Here is a 13,308-nt window from a genome sequence, read left to right on the forward strand (position 1 = left end):
TAAAACATGACGGACAATAAATCCTAGTAAATTACGACTCTTTAAAAAATGTACTTCTTCCTATAAGCGTCCATTCAGAAATTGGACTATTACTAAAACTATATACTGCCACAATTTTTACCACCAATCCTGGCCTGAAATTTCGGTCTACATACGACGCTCAACCCAAATAACGGAACAATTTGTCCTTTTCCTTATTTCATAAGGTGAAAACTCTGAGCCTCTAAATGTAATACAATACTCCTTCCTTTCCCGCGTTTCCTCGCCTCATTAAGGTGCTTTTCGATACTGCCAAGAGCCCTCTTGACTTCCTCGATACTAAAACAACAAAAACAAATCACTCCTTATCCCTGGATCCGGGCGGACTCCTCCCTCCCGGCCCATGCTCTCAGGTCCCTCCCGCCACCGGGTCAGACATTCGACCCCGGCGTGGCCCTGATCCCAGCCCCAAATCGCGCCGCCGGCCCGGTGGGCCCAAGCCCGCGCCGTTCCCCTCCCCCACGGCGCCCGGGCAAAGGCCCAAGGCCCGCGGGACTTACGCTCTCGTGGTCCCACCGCACGTTGCTGCGCTTCTCATCCGGGGCGAGGTTTCGGTCCCGGCCCATTAACTCATCTAACAATTGCGCGGCCGAAATCATGGTGCTTCCCTCGGGCGGCTGCTCCCACCAGCCCTGGCACCCGCCGAAGAAAACGCAGGCGACACCGTCGCCAACCTCCTCGGTCCGCTTGCAGGCCAAAAAAAGCCTCCTCTGAAAAGGAGCCGATAAGACAAAATGGCCGCCGCGCGGGCGCTTTCCCAGCATGCCGTGCGCGCGCGTGCGCCCATCGGGACACGCCCAGGCCTGGGAGGCGAGGTCGCGCCGCTTTCGCCGGCCCAGGGGCGGAGCCTGCTGAGGCCCGCCTGGACTCCACCCTACCCGATGGCGCCGCCCCACTTCGGGCTTTGCCGAACCAAAGGCTACACCAACGGTAACTGAGCCCGCCCGTTTCCGCAAGCGCCAGTATGCCTGAGCTCTTTCACAGGATGACCCTATGTCTTGAAGCTTCTATTAGGCAGATAGACAGGAGCCACAGGAGAATGAAGGCCCAACCGGAGACCTCCCTTAAGACTTCCCCAAAACACCCATATTAAAGTTAAAAATTACCATTACATCCTGGAATACAAGGAAGTAAAAATCACAAAAATAACCACTGGTTTAGTCCTGCCACAAGAGCTTGCACAGTTAGTACATATACTGACCTTAAGCTTAGCCTCATTATAACATCATTATAATGTCATACATATGCCCAGAAGTTCATGAATCTAGTTTTAACCGACTGAATTCTAGGTAACTGCATGTGCAATAGACAAAGGGTTATGTAACAGCTAAATGTCAATCAACTGACCTCACATGCCAATCATCTAGCACTACACCACCCATCAAGAACCAATATAAGGTATACTTCCCGAATTCCATGGGGCTATGGCCATCTCTGGCATAGCCTGTTTCTCGAAACATACTTTAACAAATCTTGCTTTTCCTAAATTTCGCTGATCTGTAATTCTTTACTGCGTTGTCGGAAAGAATGGAGCTCTCTCAGTGCCCTCTAGTGGTGACAGATGGTGCTGTGACTCAGTTTGGAGGGGAACATTTGGGGACCACCTAAGTAAGGCACTGGCCTCGCCCATCTAGAGTGACTAGAGGTCATTCTAATTTCTCCACCTCTCCTATCTAGTCACTCTATTCTCCAGATATTTTTTTACGTATTTTCTGCTGAGATCAAGGACATTAATATATAAAACATCCCATTCTCACTATTACCCTTTGACCTATCACCTCACAGTCATTTTATGCTCCTTAATTAATTCTTCCACCTGTGATCTCAATCACCTCTCCTACAGAGATCCACACTGCACGTTAAGACCTTTGTTTCTTTTCCCATCCCCTGCTGCAACTATATAGAACTCACTGTGGCCCACCACCTATGTTAGTGGCGGAGATGTTTGTCACTAACTCCTGAGCTCTGGGATGCCAGGCTCCTTAGTCATGATCCCAGACATTGGGCTCTCTGACTTGTAGTTCTCCTTTTCAGAGGGGAACCAGTCATCTATACAATCCAAAAGACCCCTAGGCTGTATTTTAGCTCATTGGGCTCAATTTGACCCACAGACTGAAGAAGAAGAGAATTATTTTCTTTTGCAACACTGCATGACCACAATACAAACTCCCTGACAGGGAAACCTGGTCAAATAATGGGATCATTGATTATAACACCATATTCCAATTAGATCTTTATTGTAAAAGGCAGGGTAAATGGTCAGGAATACCTTATGTCCAAGCCCTTTTACTTACTCTGGGAAAACAATCCCCTTTTACATAAATACAGGTTAACCACCCTAGCCTTACTACGCTCTAGTAAGCCCCTCTCTTCCAAACCTCCCCCAGACAAATCGTCGGCTTCTTCTATTTCTTTAACTACAACTTCCTCCATCTATCCAACACTGCCTCCACTACCTAAAACCTCCCTTCATCCCCTGAAAAGGTCTGCCCTCTGGTAGAAGCTCCTGGAGAATTTGGACCCCAACTTGCCCACAAACGCTTTTCACTTATAGAACTCAAGCAGATCAAAGCAGACTTAGGAAGCTATTCTGACAACTCCGATGGGTTTATTGATGCCTCCCAGCATATTACACTTGTTTATGACTTAACCTGGAAGGACACAATGATTATTCTGGGACAGACCTTATTGGACACTGAACAGGAAAGAAATTTGCAAGAAGCCAGAAAATACGCCAATGGCCTCCATCTGTCTAATCCCAAATACCTGAAAGGAGAAACAGCTGTACTTCCCATAGGTCCTCGGTAGGACTAGGGACTATAACAGCTCTACTGAAAAATGCGAAAAAGATCATTTCATTCTATGCACAAAGGCTGTGCTTAAGGCGGAATGACAAAAAGTCATCGGCTATGTGAAAGTAACAGTAATTACACAAGGCCCAGGAGAGAAGCCAACAGCCTTTTTAGAGAGGCTTTGGGAAACCCTCATTAAATATACTAACTTAGACCTAAGCTCTTATGTGGGCCAAATCATTATAAAAGACAGATTCCTAACTCAATCATCTCCCAACATTAGGCGGAAGCTCCAATAGGTTATTCAGGAACCTGGAGCCACTTTTGGTGAAATGCTAACCACAGCAACTACAGTCTTTTATAACCATGACCAGGTGTTAAAAGCCCAGGCTCCGGAGAAGGAAAGAAAGAACCTAGGCATGGCCAAATGTTAGCAGCCCTTCAAAACCATAGTTTGAGTCCACAAGTCCCTCACTCCTACTGGTGAAAAACTCATCCAAGTGTGCCATATGTTGCCGACCTGGCCACTAGGCCAAAGAGTGGCCCAGTAAGGAAAAGTGTCTCAAATGTCAGCATCTGGGGTTTTGGGCTGCTCTCTGCCCCTCAGGATGGAAGACCCCTGGGTCAGAACCATCTGCAGGCTTCCAAGTGGTTCTTCGGGACTGAAGAGGTGCCTTCTAGTTGGCCCCATGACAGGAAATTTCCATCACGGGACTGAAGCCTAGGCTACATATGGACATGGCAGGTAGGATAATTACTTTCCTTTTGGATACTGGGAACACCTACACTGTCCTTACTTCATTTTCCAGACCCTTCTCAAATCTGCATCACCAGTAAGCTGATTTCTTGATGTTTTACTCAACCTTTATATTGCCTATGGGATGGGTATTCATTTACTCAAGCTTTCTCATCATGCCTGAATGCCTCTCTTAGGCTGAGATATTTTGCATAAATTTGGAACCAAAATTACTCTAGGAGGTACCTTAACCTACACTTCCTTACAAACATTCTTATTATCAGAAAAACCTAAGACCCTCCCCAATTCAGAAAATTGGGAGGCCCGTATCAACCCAATAGTCTGGAATCAAGGCATTTCTAGACAGGCTAAATCAGCCATTCCAGTTGTAATCAACCTCAAGAATCCTTCTTATTTCCCTAATCGGAAACAATACCCTTTAAGGCCTGAAGCTAAACAAGGCCTCCAACTTATGTTATCAAAATTCTTACAGCGTGGACTCTTGGTCCCTACAAATTCTCCCTGCAATACCCCCATTTTACCTGTTAAGAGAAAAGATGGAACTTAATGTCTCTTACAATATATGAATAATTAATGAGGCAGTAATGCCTTTGCATCCAGTAGTCCCCAACCCTTATATCCTGCTGGGAACCATACCTCTGGGGACTAAGTGGTTCACTACTCTAGACTTAAAGATGCATTCTTTTCTGTCCCTCTCAGCTCACAATCACAATTTCTTTTTGCTTTTGAATGGGACTCCCCTAATGGGGTCCACCTGCAACTGACCTGGACAGTACTTCCTCAGGGATTCCAGGACAGCACCCACCTCTCAAGCCAAGCCTTAGCTCATGATTTACAAGATTTACAGCTTGAGGGGGGATCCATTTTACAGTATGTAGATGATCTTCTCTGTTCTCCTACTCAAAACAAGGCTATAGAACATTCGGACTTTCAATTTCTTAGCTACCCGAGGCTATAGGGTTTCTCAATCCAAGGCTCAATTAGTGTGACAGGAGGTCTCCTACTTGGGGGTCATACTGACCCCCCAGGACCCACAGTCTGTCTTCAGAAAAGGTCCAAGGAGACAACTAAAAGTCCACTCGAAAACAACTAAGAGCATTTCGGGGACTCACTGGATACTGTAGGCTATGGTTTCCCAACTACGGGCTAATAGCCCAAGCTCTGTATGACAGCTTAAAGGGTAAGGATTACTCAGACCCCTCCAATGGGGGCAACCACAGCAGGAGGCTACTCAGAAACTTAAAGATTTACTCATCAGAGTTCCTGCCCTAGAACTCCCTAACCCATCCAAGCCATTCCAACTATATCTCCATGAAAGGAATGGCATTGCTCTTGGAGTCCTTACTCAACAGTTAGGGCCCACTCATCAACCTGTAGGTTACTTATCAAAGTGATTAGATCCTACTGCTCAAAGATGGCCTACCTGCCTAAGAATTCTGGGAGCTCTTTCTCTTCTTAAGTTCACTCTAGCGGCTCCCATCCAAGTTTATACAAAACACCAAGTCTCAAGTCTATTACAAGATAAGAGGTACCTTTGGTTATCTGATAGCAGGCTTCTAAAACACCAGGCTTTACTTTTAGAAAACCCTGATATAACTATATCTATTTGTGAGACCTGAACCCGGCAACCTTATTGTCATCTCTTGTTGATACTCCTTTTCATTCCTGTCAAGAAACTCTTTCCCTCTCCTCCAGACCCAGGGCTGACTTAACTGATCAACCTCTAGAAAATCCCGATAACATCTGGTTCACAGATGAGAGTAGCTTCATGGCTGCCGAGAAGAGGAGGGCAGGATATTCAGTTGCCTCACTTTATAACATTATAGAAGTACAACTGCAACCCACTAATACATCTACTCAGCTAGCAGAATCAGTTGTTCTTACTAGAGCCTTAGAACTAGCAAAAGGAAAAAGAGTAACCATTTACATTGACTCCAAATACGCTTTCTTAGTCCTATCTGCTCATGCAGCTGTTTAAAGATAATGAGGGTATCTCACTTCTCTAGATAGCCCCATCAAATATGCCTCCCAAATCAACAACATCTTAGAGCCTCTTCAATTACCCTGACAGGTGGCAGTGGTACACTGCCAAAGATATCAGAAAGGGGACTCAGAGGTTGCCAAAGGAAACCGGGCTGCAGACAAGGCCTCCGAAAAGGTAGCCTTACAAAAAACTCCCCTTCAGGGAGCCCTAATACCTATCCCCCCGTTGTCTTCCAGCTCTTGAATACTCTGGAGAGGAGGAAACTTGGGCCATGCAGAGAGGATTCCAAACCCATGCGCTCTGGTTACTGAAGGAAGAAATCCTCTTCCTTCCCCAGAGTCTCTAATGGAAAGTAATAAAATCTCTACATGATTCTACTCATTTAGGAAGAGAAGCTCTTTCCTTCTAGTATCCAGAGTATTTAAAGGAAAAGGATTCCCTAAGACTATTGAACAAGTTATGGTGGACTATTCTGTTTCACTAATAACCCTCGGGGGGCTCAAAAATACCCTTTAGTCCAACCAGCCCAGCGACGAGGGGGTTTTCTGGGAGAAGACTGGCAAATAGATTTCACCCAAATGCCTCCTTTCTGGAACTTCAAATATCTCTTGGTCTTCATTGACACCTTTACAGGTCGGATTGAGGCTTTCCCTACTCAGACTGGAAAGCCTTCTGAGGTAGTCAAGAAGCTATTACATGAAATCATTCCCAGATTCGGCCTTCCCTTCTCACTCCAAAGTGAAAATGGGTCAGCTTTTACATCCTCCATAACCCAGATGATCTTGAAGGCCTTAGAAATTACCATCTTCACTGTTCATGGAGATCCCAATCCTTTGGTAAGGTTGAAAGAGCTAATCAATTCCTTAAGGCCGCCATCTGGAAGATCACCCAGAAAGTCTCTACAAGCTGGTTAAAGACTTTACCTGTCACCCTTCTTTTAGGGGCTGTACTAAGGCAGCTCCCAAAATGGTGCTAGGCCTAAGCCCTTTTGAGGCCTTATATGGAAGACCATCCCTCTACTCAGACCTATTATTAGTCACTAATTCTCTGGCCTTGGGCTCCTGTGCCAGGTCACTCAGCCAATTCCAACAGGCTCTCAAAGACTATAGAATAACAATCAAAATTCAGGCGATAAAGAATTCCCCTCTATACTCACCTGACACACAGTATTAATCAAAGTACATAAGGATAATTCCCCTGCTCAGTTAGGGCCAATTTGGAAGGGACCTTTCCCTGTTCTATCTTTCCCAACTGCAGTAAAGGTCTCCCGAATTTCCAGCTAAATCTACTACTCCTGAGTCAAACCTTACTTTGAGACACCAGAGGTCCCTACAACAGACTCCACTTACACCTATGAGCTGATAGAAGACTTGAGACTCCTCTTCAAGGAGGAAAAACCAGGCTGAGTTTTATTATTCTTCTAACCTTTTCCTCATCCATTTTAACCCTTACCACAGCCTTTCCAATCCTGCCTACACCTTAGCTAATTAAACTGTTTCACTCCTTAAGCTCTCTCCATCCTGCTGGCTTTGTATTTCCACCAGGAGCTGGGGATGGATTATCCCAGTCCCTGATTATCTATGGGCTACCCTTTCAATATCTCTATCAGCCTCCTCTTTGACTCTAGTAGGGGGAATTCAGGCCAACCTAAATTGACAAAAACATTTTAATCTCTACAATAATCACATCAAACTCATTCTTACCAATCCAGTCTTTTCCCCCTCTGGAACAATATTTTCTTTTCTCAATAATGGAGATCAAGTCTCCTTTCCCTTTTATAGTCTCAATAATTCCTTCTCAGGCCCTTGTCCTGGCAAACTTTCTCCCTCAGGATGCTCACAGACATTCTTACTCCACCCTCAAGGTCTTAGCAGTCTTTCGGCAGGGATTTCCCTCCTAAATGCCCAGGCCCAGGAAATCACCAAATATATCCGTTTCTCAAAGGCAAACACCCAGTTCCCCTCTTTAAGCTCAACTCATCCTCTAAAACTGACTTTTGCAAAGGCTGCCTGACTCTTCATACCTTTTCTAGCCAACTACTTGACATCACTATCTCCAACTGTCTTTATATTTGCCAAGATAATCAATCAGATGTCCTCTGGAACCCCGAACAGGGAACTTCATTCTTTAGAAACTTTCTAAGCTCTAACTACAGTCATCCTCTTCTTTCCTCTTCATCTGCAGCAAACCTTGCTGCTCAAGGGAGCATCATTAAGGGAGAGGCCTATCAACCAAGCTAGGGGGACTTCTACTATCCAAACTCTCACCCAGACTTCCTTTTCAGCCAAGATAGACCTCTCTAAAGTAATCAATTGGGTTTGTGGGCGAAAAGCTTATTTTATACGACCTCCTGGATGGACAGGACTTTGTTCTTTAGGCTATGTCACCTTAGATATGTAAAATTTTTTGTTCCCTTACCCTATATATCAACTATCCCGCTTACAAAAAATGCACTATTCTCTTACTTATCCAAGAAACAGCCAAAGGCCATCAGGGAAAATGCCTTTGCCCTAACCCAATGCAACAACTAATCCAGGAACAACTAGATTCCTTAGTGGACATGGTACTTTAGAATTGAAGGGCCTTAGATCCTCTGACAGCAGGACAAAGGGGAACATGCATTTACCTCAAAGAAGAAGGCTGTTTTTATTTCAACCAGTCAGGCCAAGTTTCTACATCTATCCAAAACATCCTCAAATCCACAGAAAAGATAGAACACTTTGGCACTGGCGCTCTTGTTAAAAATTGGCAATTGTGGTTACAAACCCTTCTCCTACCACTCATTGTTCCCCTCACCTTGCTTTTTATCCTCTTCCTCCTGGGACTACCATTTCTAAACCACCCTGTCCAATTTGTATCTTCTAGAATCCAGGCAATTCATCTCCAGATAGTCCTCCAAGGGAGATATCAACCGATCCAGTCAATGGATCCTATACTGTACTGTAGACCCTTAGACAAATATCGACAACCTTCATCCCCCGCCCACTGCCCGACAGAGAGCAAGTATAGAGACCTAATGCTCTACCTTCGCCCTTTCTCAGCCTGAGGTAGCTAGAGTGGTCATTGCCCAGAAACCTTAATACTTGAGGGGGAAATGTTAGGCAGATAGGTAGACATGAGCGATGGGGAAATGAAGGCCCAACCCAGAGACCTAGGACCTCCTCCAAACACCTATATTACGGTTAAAAAATTGCCATTACATTCTGGAATCTAAGGAAGTAAAACCACAAAAATAACCATTGGTTTAGTCTCAACGCAAGTACTTGCATAGTTAGTACATATACTGACCTTCCTTAACCTTAGCCTCATTATACCATCATTCTAATATCATACATATGCCCAGAAATTCATGAATCTAATTATAACAGACTGAATTCTGGGTAACTGCATACGCGATAGACAAAGGGTTATATAACAACTAAATGTCAATCAACTGATCTCATATGCCAATCATCTGGCACCACCTCTGTAACCACCCATCAAGGGCCATATAGGGTATACTTGCCGAATTCTGCAGGGCTACAGCCATCCCTGGCATAGCCCATTTCTCTCTTGAAACATACTTTAATAAATCTTACTTGTCCTAAATTTCGCTGATGTGTAATCCTTTACTGTGTTGGTGGAAAGAACCGAGCTTCCTCAGCGCCCTCTAGCGGTGACACTTCAACCACTCCAAAATGGAGAAGAGGGCAGTGTATCCCTTTGTCCCAGATGGCCCACTCAGTGCCATCTTCCAGTGGAGGAAAATGAAGAGTGGCACTCATTTCGTGTTCCGATTCCATTTTCCTAGTCACCAGTCTCACAGCTCTTCTACCTGGCTTAATCCTCCCACCCCAATTCACTGGGTAGGAAATCAAGGCGGAAGAGATAAGATGGTTTCTACAAGGTCACACGGAGTATGGATTCAGTCTTGCACCTTATGCCTTCTAGTCTGGAATTTTAAAAAAAAATTATCGATTCATTTTTTTCAACAAATACCTAAGCACTCACCATATGCTGGGGAAGGTCTTGAAGCCAAGCTCTGAACCTTTCAGACCGGGTCTTTCTCTCACAGACCTTGAAGATTAGTAAGGGAGAGAGTCATTAAAGAAATAATATGAAATACATCAATATAAATAGTGATAAGTACTCTTTTAAGGGTATGAATGCTAACACCATATTTCCTAGATTGGTAATCCCAGCTCTGCCATTCAGTGTTTTCCTTGCAAATGGGCCCCAGTCCTATTTGCAAAACGAGGCTTATAATACTATTCCTCTATGCACATGGAGTTATTGTGAATATTAAATGAATTAATGCAATGTAAAACATGTAGAACAGGCCCAACACAATTTGAGTTTATTTAATCATTATCTATTATGATGATAGGAAAAAGCAGGGCTCTGTCAGAGTAAACAAGAGGACTGTCTGTGAAAATGACTTAAGACCTAGAAGATGGTAAGGCTCCAGCCAAGCAAAGTGGACAGATAAGAATCTAAGGCCTCATCCCCGGTACTTGGGAATGTGATGGTATTTGGAGATAGGGCCTTTAGAGAGTTAATTAAGTTAAAATGAGGCCTTTAGGATGGGCCCCAGTCCAATCTGACTGGTGTTCTTAGAGGAAATTTGGATACAGAGGCACCAAAGGTGAGCAGCACAGAGGAAAGATCATGTGAGGATGCAGCCAGAAGGTGGCCATCTGCAAGCCAAGGAAACAAGTCTCAGAAGAAACCAAACCTACTGACACCTTGATCTTGGACTGTTAGGTCAGATACTATTTCTTATTCATCCTGGAGGTAGCTCCAGTTCCCTCCTACCCCACCATTCCATTGCAACTTCCCTCTCCTAGGTCACTAGCAATCTCCTTCCGGATAAATCCATTCTATACTTTTTAGTCCTTTCTTTCTTGCCTTTTCTGCAGTATTTGACTCTGTGGAGCACTCTTTATTCTTCAATCCCTCCCACTCCTTTGCTTTACCTCCTACTATTCCAGCTATCCTTTTTCAGTCTCATTTGAGGATTTCTCCTCTTCTGTCTGTCATTAAAATGTTGCATATTCTTTGGGGTTCTATCTTTGGCTGTCTTCTCTCAGCACTCAATACACTTTCTTGAAGCCATCTCTTCCATTCCCATGTCTTCAGCTAGCACCTTTTGCTAATAACTGCCAAATTTAAATCACCGGCCCAGAATTCCTTTCTAAATGTCCATATACACAACTGTTTACAGGGCATCTCCACTTAAATGAAAATCAGAAAGGAAAACAACTGCTTGAGTTCAAAGCCTTGCTCCCTCATTAAGATGCATGGCATTGGGCAAGTTACTTACCTCTCTGGGCCTCAGATAATAATAATAATGATAATTATGGAGTTTGGGGTACTAAATGAAATAATTCATAGATAATTCATATACAGCACTTAGCACAGTGCCTAGCAATAAGTGTTGATAGTAGTGATTAAAGTTCTTCAGAAAGCTCAATTCAAAAGATTTAAAAGTGAATTCGTCACTGTAACTGAGACTTTCTCTTCATTCTTTGTCCTAAATCTTAGTAAATGACACTACTATCTACCCAATCAGAAACCTGGGTATTATCCTTGTTTCCACCACTGCCTCCCCACACCTATCCTACCAGGGGCTCTTCCTCAACTTAACCTTGTTGTAACATACCTACGATCCATTGAGTATTTCCAATGTCCAGGCTTTACACATCTTCATTGAGTCATTCCATAGAACAATCTTGCAAACTAGGTGCTATTATTATCATCCCTATTTTTCAGATGCAGAATTTGAGATACAGAAACCTTAAGTAACTCATCTAAGTTTATATGAGAGGCAAAGATGGGCTAAAAACCGAGGCAATCTGGTTTCAATCTCCATGCTCACAACCACTATGCCATATGCCATACTGTTTCTACTATAATCCTTATCACATCCTGTTGTTTACCTCCTCTCCCCTACTAGACTCTGATTTGTTTGCAGCAGCATCTTCAGTGACTATAACAGTGCCTGGCAAACTGTGCCTGCTTAATATACCCAGTGAGTTCAATTATTCCTCAGAGATAAGACAAAGTCTAAATATATGGAAACAATAGAACAGCCATCAGCTTGCATTCAACTAGGGCCAGGATTAGAGGTTTTGTTTGTGGAGAAAGTGTTTTTGTTTGTTTGTTTGTTTATGTGAGGATGACAAGCAGGAGACTGGAGTTAGAGATAAGTAGAGGTTAAGTTTACGATGATATTGATATTCACTGATTCAACAGTTATTGCTATAATCCTTTTAAGGAAGGGAAATTTGACAAATAAACTCGTAAGAACTCATATTCTTTTGAGTGCAGGTACTACCAATTTTTTTAAATTCCTTTTTTTTTTTTTTAAAAAAAAAGAGGCTACTACCTACTCCCATGTCACTCAAATTTTGTTAAAGGACCCAATTTCAGTGCTACGCAAGGTGGTTCAGATGAACTATCATGCTGGATATGAGAATTAAAATTTTAATTGGGGGACAAATAAAAATGTAAGCTCAAGCAGAATGTCAGTTTGCAGTTGGGGTCAATTTAAGCATGCAGTTAGTTTATATTCAGCACCACCTGGCGTGCACTGTGTACTGTGTGACTTACTGTATCATAATAAACAGACATGTTAGTTTTCTTAAACAGTAGCAAGAAAAATGCTTGCTGCGCAGCCGCCAGCCAGTCAGTGCAGGCCCTGGGCAGCCCCCAAGAGAGGGAAGTAAAAATTCCATGACTAAATTTGTCCCTTCCTATTTCATCTCCTCCATTTGTTCAGGCCTTCCTCCCTTTCACCACAGGGTTATTTCCTTAATCCTCCTGACCCCATCTGCAAGGTTTCATCCTGTGCCACATTGGAAAATTTTTCAGAGCACCTGAGCTCAGCAAAACAGTATTTTCTTTTTCTCCCACTGGGTAGTAAAACAGTGCCAACCCAGGCTCTGAGCCTCATTAGACTAACCAGGCAAGAAGTCAGGCAAAACACTGTTTATATCCACACCATAGCTCTCTCTCGAGCTTCTGGCATGAAGACCAGGATAGCTCCAAAGCTGCTTTGGTGTTTTTTTTTCCCCCTACACGGCCTTCATGAAGAATAATTAGTCATATTCGTAAGTAGTAATTAATTACAGTTTATAGGCTCTAGCTAGGCACAATATAAATGTTTTCTCTGAAAATCAAGTTAGAAGAAACAAGATGTAAAACAACAATTGAAATAAATACTTGAACTGAATGGTCCCAAGCACTGTCAAAAGAACAGTGTAATCTATCTCTGCAATAATGAGCATATAATAGTAGGATCGGTTTCAGGCCATTTCCCTATCCCGCTGGGCAAGTGTTGGCTCAGCAAAAGAAAAAAAGAGAAAAGAAAAAGAGCCAAAAATAATTGCTCCCCGCCCCCCCCACCCCCAAATGATTTTTATTGCCTGGTAAACAGCCTGCGCCAGACGATAAGGCCTTCCTGGCTCTCAAATATGTTTTGTTTTTTTCTTTCTTTCTTTCCTTGTGTCTGTTCTCTCTTGAAGCTGTAGGGTGGGGAAGTCTAAAAATAGTCCATGAATCACGGCAGATAATACTGTGCAGCAGTTACATAAACAGCCGGCCCGGGCGCCGGGGCCGAGGGTAGGAACGGAAAATATCTGGGTCAGCGTTGTCACTCTGAATAGGGTCCCCGGGAGCCGGCCTGCGGGAGGCGCGGCCGCGTTGGAGGCTTGGGCCTGCGGGCGGGGAGCAGCAGGGGAGCGGCGGGCGGGAGC

General features: G+C 43.9%; 1 protein-coding gene across 9 annotated transcripts in view; it reads right to left on the reverse strand.

Annotated features, from left to right (window-relative positions):
- Positions 1-834, reverse strand: part of LUC7L3 (LUC7 like 3 pre-mRNA splicing factor) — a 22,337-nt gene extending 21,503 nt beyond the window's left edge. For 3 of the 9 annotated variants that reach the window (XR_896154.2, XR_896153.2, XM_011365043.2), the window contains exon 1: positions 540-803. Coding sequence is in view for 5 of the 9 variants with exons in the window: in XM_011365043.2 (XP_011363345.2) it covers positions 540-803 (264 nt within the window). In the remaining 4 variants the exon portion in view is untranslated. Of the gene's footprint in view, positions 1-539 lie in introns of all 9 variants that reach the window. The other 6 variants (XM_011365040.2, XM_011365041.2, XM_011365042.2 and 3 more) reach the window with 3 other exon arrangements.
- Between the last annotated feature and the right edge of the window lie 12,474 nt (positions 835-13,308).

This window comes from Pteropus vampyrus, unplaced genomic scaffold (genome assembly GCF_000151845.1).
Source record: "Pteropus vampyrus isolate Shadow unplaced genomic scaffold, Pvam_2.0 Scaffold104, whole genome shotgun sequence".
In the NCBI taxonomy this organism is placed as follows: domain Eukaryota; kingdom Metazoa; phylum Chordata; class Mammalia; order Chiroptera; family Pteropodidae; genus Pteropus; species Pteropus vampyrus.